Raw genomic sequence first — 20727 nt, forward strand, 5'->3', positions numbered from 1 at the left:
GGGCAGAAATAGTATTAGAAATTAATGGTAACTGAATTATTATTTCTAGTTCATAGCTATCTGTAAGTGGCAGCCAAATCTTCTGAATCTGATTTTCTGCATACTCATAGCAATTTAATCTGGAAAATTAGTTAGTTTCAGGGTAGAAATAAAAGCAGGAGAATCAGGCTTAAAAATGTTCTTCTATTCTGATTTGTAGTGGGAGAAGAATTCTGCAGCAAGAGGCGTCTTCCATTTATGCCAGTTTAATTTATAAATAATTCCAAGCAAGTCAGAGGAATTGGGCTGGTAAGAGATGAAAATAAAAATTGCATGGGGGAAATTCACACTCATTGTGGCAAAGCAAAATTTTTATTCCCTTTCTTCCAAGGAACACAGTTCTTATTTATGATCAATCCTGTCAAAAAAAATTCAAACTTAACCTAAGTGCAATGAAAAGCAGGTTCACCCAGTATTTGGCAACACACTTTCCAGGAATTCAGACTGTAGTTTCCTCCAGGAAAGATCTCCTCCGAATGATTTGCACTGGGGGAGGAAATAAAGCAGAAATCAAATGAAACTCCTTTTCACAGGATCTTGTCATGGGAATCTCTCTCTGCAGTACATGTATACACACACACACACATGTACATGACAACACACACTTTCTCCAAAGCAACTTCAGATGTGTTAAGATTTTCATGAGAAACAAAATAGAGAGAAGACTTTCCCAACTCCAGCCAAATTCCACATCCAGATGTTCTCCCTTTTTATCAGGATAACTTCTGGTTTTCTGTAGCAAATCCTCATGCCTTTGGTACATCCCCCTAGATAACAGAAATGGTTGAGGGCTTCACTTCCCTATTCAATATTTTTGTATTTTCAAAGCACCTGCTTTACATTGATTCTGCTAAAAATAGAGCAGGTTTTTGTCTTTGTAGCAACATGGTAGAGCTGAAATTAGTGTGATGAGGAAAAGTTCAAGTAAAGAAGAAATAACAATGATTGAATGTACCCAGAGATGATTTTTGCTGTGTAAGTTTTTCTATTTTCAATAGCAAGAAAAAAGCATGAATTAAGAGCATTTATTCTAAAGTAATTAGTTTTGAAAATAGAAAAAAAGGGGGGAGAACCAATCACATTAGCATAAATTTGAAAGGTTCTTGCCATAACCTAAATACATAGAGCTTTGATTCTTTGTGAAATAGTGTTAAGCATATCTGAATATATCCCTTATTTAATATCAGTATTTCTTTCTTCTCTGCCTTGGATACAGAGCTGTGAAATAAAATTTATCTTGAAATATTTTTCTACTTTAAGTGCATGTAAAATTTTCAGTGTAAACAGGCCTGATTATTACTATCTTTATTTACATTACAGACAGAAAAGGGAAGGGAGGGAAAGGCTCCTGACTTTTTTTCAGCTATTGCTAGCCTCAAATACTAGGTTAACATTATATTAGTTAAAATATTTGATTTATTTTCTTGTTAGTATTTGAGATAAACTAAGAATCATTGAGGGCCAACTCCTGGCCCTGCACAGAGCACCATCCCCAAGAGTCTCACCCTGTGCCTGAGAGCATTGTCCAAATGCTTCTTGTCTGTCAGGCTGGTGCTGTGACCATGTCCCTGGGGAGTTTGATCCAGTGCCCAACCACCCTCTGGGGGAAGAACCCCTTTCTAACAGCCAACCACCCCCCCCCAACACAGCTTCAGGCCATTCCCTCAGGTGCTGTCACTGGTCACCACAGAGGGGAGATCAGTCCTTGACGCTCCTCTCATGAAGAGGTTTTAACAAAGATATTTTGAATTGTCCGTTGGTTCTGCAGATGTTTGTCATGCAATGGAAAAAGGCCCCAAGAAGAGGAAAACAATTCAACAGCATTAAAATAGCCATTCCTCTAAAAGACACTAGTTCACTGAAAGCAGATGCCTAAGAAAAGCAGCCAAATACAAAAAATAAAAATAACATTAGGTTTGCAGAGAAGATATGAGCTCCCTAAATTTTACTCCCAGAGGATAAAGGGTTCTCAATACCTGGTGAAGAGTTGCTGGCAGCATTCAACTAGCTCTGTGCTGTTGGCAGGGAAATCTGTGAATTTGGAAGCGTTTCCTAATAAGATGTGGCAAGGATCTTGCAGACTAGGGACAGTCAGCATTCCTGTGAAGTAAGTTATAATTTCCTTAATGAATAATGAAGAGGAAGATAAGATTTGAGAATGTGAGTCATGAAGCCATGATCAAACAAACCATTCTGTCTGACGCAAAATCATCATTTGTGGTGGTTATGTAAAGGTAAAAGGTCAAAACCTTTGAACTGTAGGACTTCTACCCTGAATAATTTTTTTAATTTCTACATTTTTTATATGTAGGAATTAAACTACAGCAAACTGTTACACTTGGATAATTTTGGTTTTCTACCGCTTTAATGATATTAATATTATGCAGTAATGACTTTCTCACTGCTGGGTCGATGTGGTTTCATTAACTAAGATGAAGCTGTGCTGTATTTATAGAAGTGCAAGTAAATACAGGACCTCTTACTTTGTTTTCAATTGGGTTTGCTTTGCTACATATTCTCTAAAATTTCCTACAAATACTAATGTCATCAGTCACTGAAGTAATGGAGACACAAAAGAATGAAAGTGATAGCTCCTCCTGTATGTAATGTTGCAGAATTTCGACACATTTTTAATATGTTCTTAACTTAACCGGGGTAATAGAAATCACTTGGCTTTTCTACTTTCTCCTGAGCATAAGGAAAGCATTTACCATGGCAGGAGTGGGTGGAATGTAATTTTCTTTCCAAAGCAGATTCTATTATTTTGGAGAGATTTTCTCAGTGGCTGTTCACAATATTATTCTTAAGATCAGTATTGTGAAATGACATATTTTAGTAGGGCTTCCTTGTTCCTCAGTTATTCAGAGTAGTGTCATGTATTAAAATATTATGGATGGCTGTGAGAGTAATGTTATTTCAAGTATGCCGGTTCTGTAGCCTTCCAAAAATAGTGTGGGCTCATCTTTAAAATGTGTATGTTTCTGTTGCTACCATGAATGCCAAGGCATAGATAAGTTGTGGTAGAAGCACACATAGTGGTTTTAGCTACATAAAGTACCAATATCTTTCTTCACTCTTGAAATATGAGTGCTTTAACCTTCATCATACCACTTCATACCAATTTTGAATACCACATGCTCAGGAAAAAGGGCTGGAAAAGGGATTGTGAAATACTGATAAATTTATAACGTATTGCTTAAATTTCTTATTTAATTTTTATAGGATAAATTTATAACCTATTGAAACATATAAATTAATTCATCTTTTGAATAATTAATTTGTTCTTTTTAATTTACTCCCTAAAATGACTCTTGCATTGTGATTTTTTCACTCAAATTGAAGCTGAAATTTGAAAATAAGGATCAGCTGTGGAGTCTCATTTTATAACCATTTCACAAGCCTAAGCACTCTGTGGAAATATTATCTCTCAAAATATCGACTTAATATTATGACAGAGTTGTTCACATTCTCCCTCGCTGTTACCCTTTTACACCCTTTCATTCCATTTTTCTGTTTCTTTTCCAAACTTAATTCTCTATTCCTGTGTCTAGTGGTGTGGAGGAGGGATTGCAATTCATCTATAAATTGCTTTGTTTATGAGTCACATGTTTTGCACAGACAAACTAACAAAAAAAAAAAAAAAAAAAAAAGAAAACTCCCCCACTAAAACACCATACCCCTCTCCTAAAAACAGACATAATGGAAGAACTGAAATATTTACATATTTTCAAATGCTAGTTTTCAAGAACCTTTTTGTCTCATATCAACCCTTAACCCTGCCAAGCACAAAAATACTTGTGTTTGAGTGACAGGGGCAGCCAAGGTGGATATGGTATGCTGCTGGCGCACTGCCCCGTGGTGGTCACTGACTGCAGGGGACACCAAACCCGAGCACTGTACCTGCGACACAGGCCGTCATGAAACAGGCCACCGTTCCTGCAATCATTGCTCTGAAGGCACCATCAGCGATTTCCTTCTTTTTTGAGGGAGCAATGCTTGCTAGAAGAAATACAAAGTGTATGTCAAACAGAAATACATATAGGGAAGGTGAATCTGCCAGCTTTTGCCCCCGCAGGTGTAATTTCCCACTCTGCAGTTTAAACTAAGGGAAACATGGAGGAAAAATGGGACATTTTTTAGTGGGTTATTTGAAGGTCAAGTGCCAGTGTTGGCTCTCTCTGTTAAGAGGGTTGCCTATATTTAAAATAGTAACTTTTGTTTTCTTTGGCAGTTTGCATGTCTGTGCTGGATGATTGTGCCCTTCAGAAGAGTCTGGCCCTATGGCTGGGTTTTGTTCCTCTATGCTGCCTCGCTGCTGAGCCCACTGTGGCTTCAGGGTAAAAATGACTGCCAGCAATTCTGGCTGCCTGGTGAAGAACTCAGATGGTTTTCCAATTTATCTTTTTCTGCTGAGATCTGAAAACCTTTTTTAAAAATTCTTTCTCTATAAGCCTACTGCATATATGTGATTTTTTTACAGGAAATAACCAAATTTGTCTCCCAAACCAGCATGCTATGGAGTTGACCTGCTCCTCCTGGAGCCCATGGGCAGTAGTAGCTCATGTTCATGTTTGAGGTCTAAACAGGCAAGGCTATCAGCCTTACCCTTGCCTTCAGCATGTCTCCCAGTACTTCCACATCAAAGCCTGTACCCCCTCTGGGCCCTTCCATTCATAACTGAGTGCTAGGCTTTGGCAGAGCAGCTGCTCAGCCCCTAATGCTGCTTCACCCCCCGCCTGCTCCTTTTGGTGCTTTCTTTGGGATCTGCTCCACAAATTGTCTGTGAGAGTGGCTCTTACTCAGGCCTCCTATTACCAGTCCCAGGGAGCCGAAGTTGGCAAATCCACAGAGAGCATAGGTGGCTATGACTTCAGAGCGAACCTGAAAAGCAAAGACACAGCCTCTGAGTGGTTTGAAACAGCTCATTGTGATTTAAAGGTCTGAAAACATGGCGTTGTAACTCTGCCTACAAAAATAACTGTTTTGCTTGGTTGCTGCCCAAGGTGTAGGCTTTCAGAAAGGTGAACTTGTTTCCTTGTTGAAAGTCACAGGCTTTTATACCCACTGCCCATGTGAGGATTGACAAACTATGCAATGATTTTATCTTTCACATATATTGTTTGCCTTTTTGAAGTGAGTAGTAGTAATTAAAGACAAAAAAAATCTTATCTTACTAGTGGCAATTTAACTGCTGTTTTCTGAAAGTATGAGTCAGAGAGATATAACTCAACTTGTTTTTCCACAGCTGGATGCCTCTATAAAACTCTTTTGAAACCTCAGGTTTTGGTATGCATGCCTGAATTCTTTGACACTGAAGAAGCAGAGGGCTCTATATACAAAACTACTTTGTGCATTCTCCACCCTGTGCAAAGAAGACAAATATGTCTTCTGGGAAGTGGGTACATTGATGAGCTTACAGGCAGAGAGGGACATTATGATTTTGGAATCCCCATTAACAGCTTATTTCTGTACTGACTTCTGCCACCTTTCGCCCCTTGGGTAACACCAACTAAGCCTGGAACTCAGAGCAGAGACAAGGTTGGCCTTTTCCTCCACAGAGGCAAAGGCTACAGGACACAAAATGGCCCTTTAGGTGAAACCAGGCTACAAACCTTGCAAGCCTGCAGTTAAATGTAATTCAAACATTTTGAGAAAGGAGGCAACATATCTCAGCAAATGGATTTTTGTCCCCCTGGCAGCTCTGAATCCCTATTTACTGTGGTTTAGGTTCAAGCTGAAAATGAGTGAGTGTTCTAGCAGGTTTCCTGTTTATTAGAAGTTCCTCTGGTTTAATTCCTCTTTTATGAACATCAATTTGTAGATACTTTCAATCAATCTGTGCAAATGCAGGAAAATGTTTTTCAAGTACCCACTCTACCAGCTTTTCCTAGAAAAAGCTCTGTGTACCTTGCTTTCATTTGCACTCTCCTAGCTCTGAAAACAGGAAGCCATGTAATTAATGACTCAGGTGAAGACACTTGTTTGCTCAGTCTGAGAGAATATCTGTGTGTGGATGAATTAGAGAGCTCTGAAACTGAAGATAAATTGAAAATGGAAGCCAAGCACACCCTCACCTGAACTGTTGTGCTGTAATATAAGGATTATCAGCCATTTTTACCAGCATTATGAATTAAAATTTTTGTTTCTCAGACCTTTGCACCATGGAAGTGAATACAGCTCCTTATAGGTATTAGAAGTGAATGTGAAAGTTATGTGTGGCATCTTATGGGGAGGAAATAAATAGAGTTCTTAGGACCTGTGTTTTAAGGCTGTATTCCATACTCAAATACCCTTATTCACTCATTCAGGAATTCAGTGTCATATTCATGTAGTAGAAGGAAGCACAGCTATAGCATAGCAGTGCACATCAAAGATCATTCTAGCACAGGGTTCTATTGCCTGGAATTTCAGGAACACTGGTAATAGATGCTTAGACAAGGGAGTGAATAGTTGATCAGACTGCCTGGTTTTCTACCTCCACATGTGAAATATGTTCTGTTAATCAGGAATTTAGTTTTGGTTTTTAATATAAGAGGTATCCACAGCATCCCATCTGATTCAAAGAAGCAAATAAGATTTGTGGAAAATACTTTCAAATTCAGGGTTTCTCTACAGTGACAATCTGCCTCAATTTAAGACAGAAGGATCAATGGAGGTATAAAGTTGGATATCATGGTTTTTGTCGCCTGTGCTCAGGACAGAATTCAACACGTGCTGTGCATGTGAATGCCAGATAGTCACGTCCACAAAGGTCAGCTTTGATCACTGAATGACCTTTAGCCCATGCACACATGCAAGATGCCCTTAGCATTCCTTTCGCAGGGCACTGTAGTAGGAGCTACACGTCTGTTGGGTAAACTGGGAATGAGCGGCGGGACAAGGCTGGAAAACTTGATTGAGACAGACTGGTTGGACTCAGTGTGGCAGTGGAAGTGTATGGCATGTACTATGTCTTTTATTATTGCCCTCCGCAGAGGGAACAATAGCCTACAGTAAAGGTGTGCCAGTAATGCCATCTGCTAGAATTTGCTGGATGCCTCTCTTCAGATTTAATGCTTGGACAAACCTTTGAGGGCAGGAGGACCCTCAGTTCTTTCTCAGGGTTTTCTTGGGAGAGTAGGTCATAGAGAAGTACTGAGAATCAGGTAAGAAGAAACGTTTTTAAGACAGCCTCTGTCTTAAGTGTGGTGTCCTGTGGGATACTGCATGCTCCCCAAACCCATGCCTTTCTGTTTCTATGCTTGTTCAAGACAGCTTGGACAGTCACAGCAACTGCACAATGCTGCACTTTCATAACTGAACTCTGTTGCTCAAAGACACATCTTAGAGTAATATGCAACTATTTTATGCTCATATTAAAAAATAAGCCGAGTTTCAACATTGAAGTATTTGATCAAATAAATCTGTAGAACAGAAAATGTTACTTACTGTCATATACTGTTTCACACCATTAATGTACATGCTTCCACCCTTTTCTCGGTTTTGAATCAGTTTTGAAAGGCGCTCATAAGCCAAAAATTCATTGAAGAAAGTTTTGTAACCTAGTAGTCCACCAACAATAAAACTGTCTTCCCAGTCTACTCCCATCATGAAAGAGAATGGCATGAAGACATAAGCACAAATGTTCTGCAGAATGTATAAGAAAAAGCAGATCAAAATACATGCCAAAAAACAATAGCACACAGTGTAAGTTTTCGAGACTTAAAATAAGGATGGTTTTATTTTAGCAGAGGAAAATGGGCTTCAATTTTTGCTGCCATGAACTCTGGGAGAGTTTTTCATTGTCAGGCATGCTTGAGTACCTTTTAAAACATTAATCCACACTCTAGATAGAATGAAATATTTATATATCCCTAATTTTATGTGTAAAATAAAACAAAGGTTTCTGTGTCTTCTTTTCCCTCAATAATGGCTTCAAATTGGGCACAGTGTTTGCCAAAAAGAAGGAAGATTGAACTACAAGAGCTGATAAGAGAACCGAGGATTCTAATTCTTCTGCTAGATTAAATCAAATGTGTTAATGAACATGCTTAATTATCAGGTTATTGGACTCCAACCGGTGTAAACAAAAGAGTTGTCTCTGCATAAAAGCTGTGCATCTGACACAATTAAAGCTGTACCTATTTTTTCCTGGCATTATAAGATTTACGCAAATTGAAAAAGAAATCCCATATCACAGCACAGCTTATTTTTATATGAGAGAAAATAGCTCCCACTGTGAAAGGGTTTGGTCAGATTGTCCTTAGGGAATGTAATGGAGGTCTTTAAGCAGTTACTATTTCTGGCTGGTTTCTCTGCTCACAGAAGGTTACACATTAGTGTCTCTCCCAAGGGAAGATTGCTAGATGCATCATGTCTGTGTGCCTCAATTCCTGGTGGACTATCTACCTGTACAAATGTTAAACCACCCAGCAGTTATGAAAATACCAGCCCCTGCACGAGTATGCCTAAGGCATGCATACTTGTGGCTCTCCTCAGCTATGGGTGTCCAGGGTGCAGTGAGATATCAGTGAAAGCTTGGCAGGGTAATAACTTAGTGTTGCTGAAGCCATATCTTTTATGAGTGGCTATTTACTTCGGCAACACCTTTAACACAAGTTATATCCATGTTTCTCACAAGGTTTTTATTAGGGTCTTGCAAAACAAAAAGGCCCAAAACATTGATTGCATTGGGTCAAAAACAACATATTGACCTAGGTTCAAAGAGAAGTCCTGTTTGAAACCCATTTCCTCAGTTGAGTGATTTGGGTACAGTTTTACTTTGTAATTGTATTGAGAACTAACTGATATCGAGTAAGTCTGGTTTCAGACAAGTCCAGCCTTTTCCCAGTGTCCCCATGTAAGTGAACAGAGTGAGCTTTAAGGGTTTGATGGGACCTTTTGAAGATAAAGCCACTTTTATGTTTAGCTGAAGGAGATGTTAATGGCTTGGCAAGCATGTAACTGACAGATGTGCTGCACTACCAAGTCAGAGAAGGTAGGTGCCAACCTATTCTGTATAAAGATACCCTGAAGGTTAGCAAGAACACCACAGAGGGAAGCTAGATGTGGACTAATAGATACAGAAATACTTAAATGGCAAAAATTTTACTTTAACTGTTAATAAATTTTTCAGAATATGCAAATAAAATATGTGCTTATATAATATTAAAACACAAAATGAGAACAAAAAACAACAAACAAACCATACAAGCACTTAAATTTGAGAAAGACAAATTATGCATGTATGTCAGCTGCAGGAAGAACCTGGAGATCATACCTCAAAGGTCAGCTGTGGATAGTCAAACAAGTTGCCCACCCATGAAAGGGCCGAGTCAAGGAAGCTCAGCAGGGCAAGGAAGGAGATCACATTCACGGCGATGTTTGCCACCAGCCCAATGGAGGTAGAGGCACCCTGACTGGCTGCTTCCAGCAGATTCTTTGATTCACTTTGCCAATGAAGAGAAAACCCGAGTATGAACATCTTTAAATTCAAGAACAAATAACAACTAAAAGGTACATGCACTTGATTAGAAGTCTAGTACTGAAGCTGTTTGTACACTCATAGAGAAAATAATGAAGAGGAATGATGAGGTGAAGTAGGCATTTCCTGTCAATCCTCATGGCAGACACTTGAAGCATATGCTTGTGGTGCCCTGAGGATGAATTTTGGTATATTCAGGGTTGAGCAAGATATGAATCAGATCTCAAAACTGTAGCACTGCTTGGATTAGGCAGTGGTCACTGCTCTTCTTCCACACAGCCCTTGCAGAAATGCTTGGGCCATTCAGAAACAGATCCTTAGAAGCCTTTTCACTTTGCCTGTCATTCTCAAGAGAAGTGTCCCTGCAGATGGGCAACAAATTTGCTGCTGTTGTGAAATGATTGCTTTGCCTTTGTTTTTTACATATTTGCATTTCCAGATTCATTACAGAAAAAAGACATCAACATTACAAATGGGAACACCTACTGGCAGGTCATCTCAGGTAGGCATTTCCCTCTTTGGAAAGTTTACAGTTTGGTCCAGGTCCTGGATTGTAACGGGGCACATTTACCTGAATTCATAAATCAACCATTTGCAGTATTTAGACTGTAATTAATTCATTGCTTGCACACCTACCAAGTAATGCCCTTAAAATTTATGTGTGACGGGTTATTTTTCCAGACATCATTTTTGCAGCAGTATTAACTAGCATCTAAATCAACTTACCTTTTTGCCATTTGTATGCCACTCCTCAGAGTTACCATAGGCTTTTCAGTTTCAGGCCAGAATAATTTGGAGACAGCTAATGATGCTGGCGCTGACATGACGGAAGCAGTCAGTAGGTGGGAGGAGGAAACCTAGAATTCCAGGTGACAGAAAGTACTCCATGATAACCATATTACGCACAAACATGTAGGAATGAAATTAATTTTTTTAGTTGTTTGCATGATTTTTCCACAGAAGGTCATTAAAAGTTCATATTGCTCATAAGGAAATGAAGAGAATGAGCTGTCAGAAGACCAGGGATTTTTGTGGCTAATTCTTTCAGAGACAAAAAAATCCCAAACAGAGGGGACGATTGAGGGATATTTTCAAAGCATTGTAGCTGGGTGAAATACTTAAAAGATTTCAGATAAACCATATCTTTTCATATATATAGTTCTTTTCCCCTGTCTTACCCCAAAAGAAATATATGCTCCTAAGACACTTCCAGCAATAGTTGAGAATCCTGCTGTCATGACTGCATGGAGTTCAGATTTCGTGATGTATGGTAAGTAGGGCTGTATCAGGAGTGGAGACTCTGTCTGGAAGGGAAAAACAAGCATCAAATAAAGAAATCCCTAATAAAAGCCCAAAGATTTCTTTTATTAAGGGCAGAAAAATGAGTGTCTGCATCAGACTCTCTTAGGTATCTTTGATTAGTTAATCCTAGTGCTAACAAGTGCTCCAATTTCAATAGATTGGGGTTTTTATCCCAAGAAAGAGAATGTCTGAAGACAATTCTGGCTGGTTTGCTGTCTCCCTGAAAAGCAAACGAAAATGCCAAGAAATTCTATTCTTATTCTGAGTGACTTGAGGACAGCCACAGGTCTGAGCCACAGATAAGGCTATTAGTCAAGTGAAACATGCCCCTCTGGCATGTGTGTGAGCACATCCTGGAGGCAGCGTCATGCAATGGTACCACTCCAAATCTGGAAACTAACTGTGTGATGTAGTGATGCACCGCTGCTAAATATCATGCTAATAGTGCATTTTGGCTTGGATGTTAATTGTTGTTCTTTCTACATTTCTTCTAAGCTTGGGACAGACATTATTGTAAATGTGGGTTTAATATTTTTCCCATTAAAGTGGTCTGTTAGATGCTGTCCACTCTTTTTCTGCCTAAGGCCATATACTGCTAGCCCTGGATCTTAGTTTTCTTCATTGTCTCTCTCTCCTGCCTTTGCCTGCTTTGTGTGCCATCTTTTCATATCATTTGCCTTTTCAACTGAAAAAAACCCTTGAAATTGTTATTTCTTCATAGCCTTGGAGAAGTCTAGCAGGGAGATCTATCATGTACATTTATGCTTGACCTTCTGTTGGGAAAACGTATCACTTCCCAAATCCTTTCCACTGTGCATCGCTGCCAATATATGAACATACTGCAATTTTGGAAACCTATCATCAGACTTGATGTAGTGGAATCCTCGCTTTGAAAGAGATCTTTTTTTTTAATAATCATTAAATAACTGTTTAATGAGCAGCATTATTTCCATAAATTCTGTAATATTGTTACATGTTAGCATGTTTTTCTGTGCTCCAGCTCACCTGTCCCACAAATATGTTACCTGCAGCTACCAGAGACTCAACAGGAGTTGTTCCCATGAAGACATGCATTATCCAACCAACCTAAAACAATTTTTAAAAAGAAACAAAAATTTGTTCTTCCTGTTCCATGCCATTCTTGAGTTAACCATATCAATCTAAGAGTTCAGAGACATGTTACAATACTTCCCGAGTTAATGATTTCAGCTTAAAGGTATAGCACATTCATGTAATTGGTACACGCTAAAATAAGACAGAGGAGAAGTAGTTTAACAGAACTGAAAGTACTCCAGGCTCCTTCTGGGCATAAAAACATTAAAATAAATTAAACAAAACAGATATTTTTATGTGTTCTTATGACTTATATTCTTGTCCAAAAATACTTGGATCATATGAAGGGGAAAAATGTGAAACTTTAAATAAGGCTAAAAATGTCTCATTGCAATTTAGCACACTAATGTTGGCTAGGTGATGTTCATGGTACTTTTATAACAATCCTGTGACTGTAAAGAGCAAAGAACTTTTAATCTAAGAATATCTTCAAATTAGATTTAACTACCACCATAGAAGAAGATATTTTCCCTCATATGACAGGTTTATTGGACAGAGATGACAGAAAGTGGACTTGATCTTATATTAGTAGACAGTAGCACAAGACATAGATGCTGACAGAAATGAACACTTGGAGAGTGAGGTGAGGAACCTGCTTTGATCTTATCTGGGTATCTGTGATAGGAAGGTATATGCGATTGCTACTGAAATGCTTAGCAGAAATGTGCTCTCCGTAATTTAATCTTCATCCTGCACTTTGAGGGCTGCGAGAAGGGCAGGCAGGAATGAAGATTTAAGCAAGTATGGCATCTGAGGAACACTAAAGCTAATCAGGCAAATCTAACAATTAATATGACATAAGCAATGAAACCAGACTGAGAGATGCAAATCAAGATTTTGCAATGGTAACATTTGGAATTATTTCCAGGCTATGGCTCCTCTGCACATGCTCAAAACATTTCCTTTCCCAAAGGAGCATCCAATTGGCAAAAATGCATACCTTTCCAACAAGCCACTGCATGAATCCAACGTGGTAAAGCATAGACATAACCGTACTGAAGAAAACCACAATTGGCAATACCTGATTTGAAGACAAAAGATCATTAAAACTTCTACAGTGGTTTCCTTCCTGACTTTCCTGTTTGTGCTGTAATTAAATAATTTTCATTTATCTACATAGTTTTCTAATACAACTGCAATTGTTTAGAAACTGTTTAGCTTAGCATAATATACATAAGTGTATAACCATGTTTAAGTCAATGCAAACATTTACATCCTTTAAAAACAATCTATTTAAAGGTAAATACTTACTAAATACAAAAAGTGAATATAGGTCTCTCACAGTGGATACTGAAAAATACTTCCTTTAAACATAATTTACAAGAATTGCATAAATACCTAACCCACTCTCTGATGGGCTATTAAACCACTCTCTGACTGGATTTTCACTCTGAATAAAACGAATACAACTTGATTCTCAAATATGTGAAATACACAGGACACCACCACTTCTATGCCAGTATACAACAGAAAGAAAAATCCACCCCCTAAATATCCAAAATTAGTCAGACAAATTAGTAACAGCTAAAACAGTACCACTGTCGTGTGAAAGGGGGAGACTTCCTAGACCATTAATGTGGAGAGACTTATTTACCCTTTAGTATTTAATTTGTCTGTCAGTGTCCCAGGAAATCCAAACCCTTGTAGCTGACCAGTCTTTCAGCATCCCATTAGGAAGACCCTTAACTGAGCAGTCCTCCTCAGTTGGACAGTGGTTTGGCTGTGTTAAGAGAAACACACTGCCAGCATAAGGGAAGCCTCCCAGCAGGTCTTGCCCCTTACTAGAGTGTATTGCCTGCTGCCGACTGCCAGCACCCATAAAGGATTTACACTAATAATTTCAGGAATAACACTCTTTATTAATATAAGACTGCAACATGTTAAGGTTAGAAGATTGTTGCTCATTGTATCTGACTGCAAAAGTATACTTGAAGGAATAAACAGACAGGCTCTAATCCCAAGTGAAAGTATTCAGGGCGCATAGAGTCTGGTTTTTACCAGTTTACAGGTGTCTCTATGGGGAAGAAGACAGTTTCTGCCCGTTGACTGATCCCAGCAGTTAAGATGGAGTTTTCCCTAATTTTCCACAGTTCTCAACTTACTTATATTCTATTTCTTTATGTTTATGTGGAGTTTGAGTGACTCTAGTCATAGAGTGACCTTTGTTACTGATTAGCATAAAATTCTCTCCCTTTGCTTTTAAAGATACAGACAAAAAGAATGTAGAGGGCATTCCTGTGAGGGTTGTTCATATATCAGGAGCAGATAACTTTGACATGGAGGTGTACATTAATATTATTATTAGTCTTTAATGAAGCAAGTTTGTCTAAGGAGAGGGATTTCACCACAATTGCTGGCTCACCAGTGGGACATCTTCCCCTCTTTCCCTGGTATGCTCTTTATCAGCAGGTATGTGGTTTATCAGCTACAAAGTACCACCGAGTTCCCTTCCCTGCAAGGATTTCCACAGAGTTTGGCCATGGGTGCCTCCACTCTACTCCACCCTCCATTCCATCCCCCTTAACAGGTGATGGGGAATCATTCTGGAAGGGTTTCAAGTCATGCACCAGCCATATTCCATCCAGAAAGCAGCAATGGTGATTTACTCTGCATTATAACTCCTCTTAAAATGCGAATATAACTGCTCAGTTTCCTCTAAGTGTATCCCCAGTTACCAGTCCACAGGGCCCACAGTCATTTTCCCACAACCACGAAGACTAGGAAGCTTTGATGTGTGTTCACTAATGACATAATGCATTATAAATAAAATCAAGTAACAGAATGAAAAATAACAAACCACTCTGTTAGTTCAGATCTTTTCAGTACATAGACTCTATGCCTTTCTAGAGGAGAGTTAGTACTATAAACAATTTTGATAAACATTTAGAAATTCAATTTTGATTATCAGAACCTTTCTCTGAAAGGACAGAGTGCAATTAAGCAAATGTTGTTGTGCTGTTCAACAAATTAATATAATGCTGCTTTCTCTATCTTGGTTCCTTGATCCTTTTTGCAATTCTGCAGGGATAGTTTGCCATGCAGTAACAGCAGACAGTTTAGTTTAATAAAATTAATGTCTTTCTCCCTGCCTTTTTTTTGTTATTGCCATACAGAGCGGGAAGTTAAAATTGTAAAATTGTTGTCTACTCTCAACTCCCCTTCTTTGTGGCTTGACGTTTAAATTTTTCCCTATTTTCCTTTAAAGAAGTTGCTATTGATGTTTAAGAAGCATCCTGTTTTTTCATATACTCTAAAATTTGACCTTCAAAGTAAAGCTTTTCTCAGGGAACCATAATTCTCCTGGTATTAAAAAGAAGATACAGATTTAACAGAAATCTAATTTCTTCCTTGCTCAAAGCAAACTTTCTCTTTTGTAGTCAACAGGATAGAAGACTTAATAGTAAAAGGCCTTTTCCATCTACTTAAGTGCTTGGAAATGCTTTTGTATGTGGGCAAGTGGGTATTTTTTCAGAACTCAAACTCTGCATCTGCCTGCACAAATACATATTTAAAACAAACCAGTTTATGCATGCAAATATGTGCATTTTTGACTAACTAGTGCTTCCAGAACCATGTGCTCAAAGACATTGTGGGACTGATGGAACTGTTCAGAACATATATATATACACAAGTGTGCATATGCACAAATGGGATGACATGTCCACTTCCTCTGGCAGAAAACGGATGTGTCCCTGCATATTGCTGAGGATGGATACAACTGGACTCTGACAGACATATCCTGTCCCTTGTCTAATCTCTGAGGAGCTAAGCATTGTCTTTTGGATGATATTTTGAAATATCTTGGGGCAAGATTAAAAGAGCTCATCACAACATGCAAACTCATATAATATCAGAAAGACACAAAAAAACACTTTGGGCCAATTAATGTCTAAATAAATAACGAGTGTTTCAAGGGAGAACAGGCTGGCTGTCACTCACTGTTGTTGGAAGAAGGAATTCCCTGTCTAGAGGAGGAGCAGATGGAGCATGTTTTGATATTGCTGTACACTTTTCTGCAATTCCATTTACCATATTTATAGGTATATATTCCTATATATATGTAGCTCTGAAAACCAACTGTTTTTCTTACTTTTCAGTGTGAGATAATATACTTATTACTGTTATAATCTTCTAGAAATTCCATGGTTTTGCTGGTTTGAACCATAGGATAAGACTGATGTATGTTTGCCTACACAGAAGCAAACTTTTGGCTGTCTAGTCCCTAGTTATGGCTTTAGTAAGCAAAGTATTTTGCATCATCAGTGAAGACTCAGAACCACCTTGAAAGAATCATATTCATAAAGCATTGCCAAAAACCATGAGAAAAATTACATGGTGGGGAGGATGGCAGTGGGGGCAGGAATTAAATAATTTCATCCCTAAAACATGTAGTTGAGAATCAAAATTGTTATTTAAGTGCTCCAATAAGTAAACTAAATACCTCCCAAAGTAAAGGTGGGAGGAGCTGGAAAGTGAAACAAAAGGTACAAAATAACTGCTCTTAAAATATAATTCATATTTATTGATGAAATGCCTAAATTTTTTTTCCCTTCTAAGACTTTCTGACTGTTCTTAGTAGCAGACTATTTTACAGATAGCACCTTCTCTCTCAAGAAATGAAAGAGCTAAGTTTGCAGAACATCTAGTTTGGAATATCACCTCAAGAAAAAAATAAGAGAAAAGGCACATAAGCCCATGGTCATATATCTGAAAAATCAAAAGAATGGTCTCCAACTAAGTCCTGATACATTTCTCATATTTGTTTGGGGTTTATTTATTTGTTATTTGGGTTGGTTTGGGGTTTCTTTCATTTTGTATGTTCTTGATTGTAGCCTAAGCAGGCACTATGGCATCAGCTGCTTCTCAGAGCAAAACCTTGAAGGATGCTGGTGCAGATTAGACAGCACAGAACAGATAAGCTGTATTCCAGCTGTTTCCCAAACAGGTCTCTTAACAGAGAGAGATGGGAAATCCCTCTGTGATGTTACTAATGTAATATCATGCAATTCTTCCTGCTTATGCACCTTCTAACTCTTTGCCCATGTGTGAGTAAATACACATCTAGGCTCTCCACTTCTTCAGGGGGAAAGTTTGTGAAGCAGCGGTCTGTACAGCACTTAAGGGTACAACAGCACGGCACGCAGAGCACTTTTAGTCATGGAGAAGTGGGGAAGATAGGTAGGAAGTAATATTTCCGTCAGTGGCCAGGTAGAAGCCTTTTAACCTATTCCTTGGAGAAAAATATTCCAAAATTCTGTCTACATGCAATGTATGTTGTTATAATTAGACTAAATAAGCACATCTACCTCAGTGTTCGGCAGTGAATGAAAGTGATCCCAAATTTTCTATTCAGAATATCACACAATAAGGAATAGTTTACCTGTTGATTTCTTTGATGACTACATAGGTGTCACAAGCCACACAATTTATTTCCCAGCTATACTGTTCCTCTTGCCATTTTTTATCTGCTACATACAGCATACAGCAACCATCTTACCTTAAAAGCAAAGAAATGATCTGTGTATTTGTCACCAAACACAAACTTGGCACCTGCATCAGAGTACTCCAGAAAAGTCTGGGGACAGAAAGCAAAGTAAATTAGCCATAAGCTCTGGGTACCTGCCAATACCACACAAAATACTGCTAGTTGTGCTGCAGAAATATGGTGAGGTCCAAGAAGCTTGGGCTTTGATTTGTAGGGGTCCAAGCCTTGCTGACTGTATTTGGCTGAACTGAGGGTATCTACTCTGCTCTGTTGAGTACCCGACACAATGGAGGCCATAAACTACACTGAAAAAAAAATTTTCTTTAAGATCCCAATACTGTGCTGCACTTCTATTCTCCATCTGATGCAAATAAGTACAATGAATTATACAACTTAAAATGGAGATTTGACAGCTGAAGTAATAAGTTTTGAAAGGTGTAGCTAAGAGATAGCCTGAGGGAATCTTCTACTTTTAAATTTTGAGCCAGTGCATTTTTATGCTTCTGATGCAAATATATGCATTACTGATACAGTTTAAAATGGAGTTAAAATACAGTTTATAATAGCTACAGTAATTAGTTCTGACAGGATAGACTGTAAGACTTGAAAACATGAAGCTAGAAAAAGGGGGCACCAGACCTGCTTCACTCAGAGACCGAGAACCTGGTGACAAAACCCAGATGACTCCCACTGCCTGCAGATTAGACAGACGTCAGATCTGTGCCTTTGCTTCTGCACAGAGACAGTACATTCTGCTCTGTCTGGTTTTACATGTCCTTAATTATCTGTGAAGAACAGCTGTGAGAATAGTATTCCCAAGGTGAAAAGTCTGAATGTCCTTCAGTGGGTACTGTCTGATGTATATTTTGGATATTGCTTATTCATTACTTTACAGTAACCAACTTTTTAAAAAACTTTTTGTCTGCAGGGATACCTGTGGATAGATCCCTTCAACTTTCCTGAGATCCCTTTCAGCGTGCAGATCTGGATTTTGCCACCTGCACATAGCTGAATTAATTTTCTTGTATGTCATGAGGACTATGAAATGTCTCTGATACCAGGAATGTTGCTGCTCTGAAGATAATTAGGGCTGTGCCCTAAATCTCGAGGCTTTTCAACATATTGTGTTTATTGCAAGGATGATTTGCAGTTGAGCCATTTCTAAGAACTCCTATGAGTGCCTTGACACAACAATAATTTGTGTTTCAAGAATGCCAATTTATAACTTCAGCCCAATGATGATAAAGCCATTAATAAATGGTATTACTCTGGCCATTGTATTAACAGGAAAAAAAAACATAAAGAGAAGAAGGTTGAACTCAGGAAGTCAATGACCTTTCTGAGAATCCATTTTTTCTCAAGAGAAGAAAAAATCAAGGGACAAATGGATCCTTGAACAGTCTGCTCAATGTAAGACTCTCAAGACAAAAAAATATATTAAACAAGTAAGGATTTTGCTCAATAGCTTACCTGGATCTGAATGCCTAGCCAGTTAAATACATCAAAACCCACTTTAGTCCTTAGAATAAGAATCCCAAGTATAAACTGCATTCCTATTCCTGAAAATACTGGTCTCCAAGCAACCTAGATAGGCAGAAAAATAAACAAACTGCTTGTTATTTAAATAAATAATAGTTTACTTTGGATGTTTGTTTAAATAATGTAAGGGGATAGTCTGACTATACTGCAGAATGGAAGCAGCTGCAAAAACAGGTTGTAAGGGACATGGATCTTCACATATTTGGACAGAGCATAAGGAGATTTTGCTACAGGGTTTGTCCTTGGGTAATTTCAATTCTGTTTATGTCCCCTAGCTTTAAAGACTTTTGATACTTGAGAACTGCTCAGTTTTATATTGTGATTCATCATACAAAGCCAGTCATAGGAGAAACTGTGGCTGCTTATGATGAGTTCCTCTTTATTACACTGATGATTCCTGTTCCACTGCCTCAGAAAACATATTTGTTTTGTGCAAATTGAATCAAATCACTTACAAAACAAAGAGCTACAATGGCATTCTCTAATTTAATCAGATCATATTTGAATAACACAAACCAATTAGGTGTAATGAGGGCTTGTGGGAGAGCACAAAGCATTTGGAATATGAGTTTTCACCTCACTTGGAGACAGCAGCAGTTGCAAAGGATAGGGCAAGTTCATTAGTCCTTGCTAAGAGGATATCACCTGTTAAGAAAGTCTCAGCACTGATGGAAGTCATGAAAAGTATTGGGAAATCTTGGTGACCTGGACAATGTATGTATTAAAGGAAGAATGCTGAGGTATATTAGGTATGCAAACAGGAGTAAAAGCTGAAGTGGTAATTGTGGTGGCTGAACGAAGCCCTTTGTAATACCACAGCAAAACAGAGTGGACATTTCTCATGGAAAATTAAAATAAATGGCATTTGTGAGCCTATGGGAGTGGGCGAGCAAAAAGTGAGGACATCAGCTCAACCCCAGCTGCTGAACTTGCAGTGGAAAACAAACTTGTGAGAGGTTAAGTACTATATAAGTCTATCATATCTCTGGTTCCAGGCAATTTGTACTGATGTGATGACAATGTCCTCAAATAAGTGATATGCTGAGGACTGTGGTGACGCTCCTGTGAGTGAAAGCATGAAGAAGGCCTATCTTAGTTTGAACTGTATCAGGGCTGGAACAGAAGGTGGGCAGCAGTTTCCCAAATACTGAGACACAGGTGTTGGTACAGCCCTATACATGGTCCGCAAGAGCAAAATTACTTTCTTCAGAAATTAAACACAGTGCTTGGTCTTAGGAAAGGCTATATTCTTACTTTCCCACATTTTGTTACTCTTACTAGACTTGGGTAGGGTAGGGGAATAGTTTTTTAGACACAGAATAAAAAAAAATCCCAAAAGGTGAATCATGGAATACTCACTTGGGTTGGATATTTGGAAAAGATAAGCATCAGGACAACATACATCACAAGCCCACCAAAAGAGATTAGCTGACGGGATCCTCGTTTTGTTGTGTCAAAGATGAGCCAGCAGATGATCATTATAAGAAGAGTTGCACACAACACCCTGTGAAATAAAAAGCATCATGATATCCTGAAAAAGATGTTTGGGATATTAATTTCCCTTCCCATACCCAAAACATTTACATCTCTGTTTGTGAATAAACTCTTTGTACAATGTATTGCACTTAAACCTGTAGCTCTACACAGGCAGGTACCTGCCTTTACTGGTGTGCCTCTGGCAACATCCTTTGGTGGCATCTGGAAGAAATGTCCTCCAAGCCAGAGTAGCCAAAAAAAGCATGAAGTACCCTTGTTTGGGTGCTATTTCTATTAAATGAAATGCGAG

The 20727-nt window shown here is 38.5% G+C and overlaps 1 protein-coding gene across 2 annotated transcripts in view; it reads right to left on the minus strand.

Moving 5' to 3' along the window:
- Positions 1-332: 332 nt before the first annotated feature.
- The window catches only part of SLC28A3 (solute carrier family 28 member 3), a 37992-nt gene continuing 17597 nt past the window's right edge, over positions 333-20727 (minus strand). For both annotated transcript variants that reach the window (XM_064403785.1, XM_064403786.1), the window contains 13 exons: positions 20301-20445; positions 18873-18986; positions 17415-17492; positions 12858-12938; positions 11810-11890; positions 10681-10806; positions 10229-10359; positions 9299-9467; positions 7468-7665; positions 4839-4920; positions 3940-4038; positions 2016-2139; positions 333-525 (listed from right to left, as the gene is read on the minus strand). In XM_064403785.1, the coding sequence (XP_064259855.1) occupies positions 423-525; positions 2016-2139; positions 3940-4038; positions 4839-4920; positions 7468-7665; positions 9299-9467; positions 10229-10359; positions 10681-10806; positions 11810-11890; positions 12858-12938; positions 17415-17492; positions 18873-18986; positions 20301-20445 (1531 nt within the window). In that variant the 3' untranslated portion in view covers positions 333-422. The remainder of the gene's footprint in view (positions 526-2015; positions 2140-3939; positions 4039-4838; positions 4921-7467; positions 7666-9298; positions 9468-10228; positions 10360-10680; positions 10807-11809; positions 11891-12857; positions 12939-17414; positions 17493-18872; positions 18987-20300; positions 20446-20727) is intronic.

This window comes from Passer domesticus, chromosome Z, assembly GCF_036417665.1.
Source record: "Passer domesticus isolate bPasDom1 chromosome Z, bPasDom1.hap1, whole genome shotgun sequence".
In the NCBI taxonomy this organism is placed as follows: Eukaryota; Metazoa; Chordata; class Aves; order Passeriformes; family Passeridae; genus Passer; species Passer domesticus.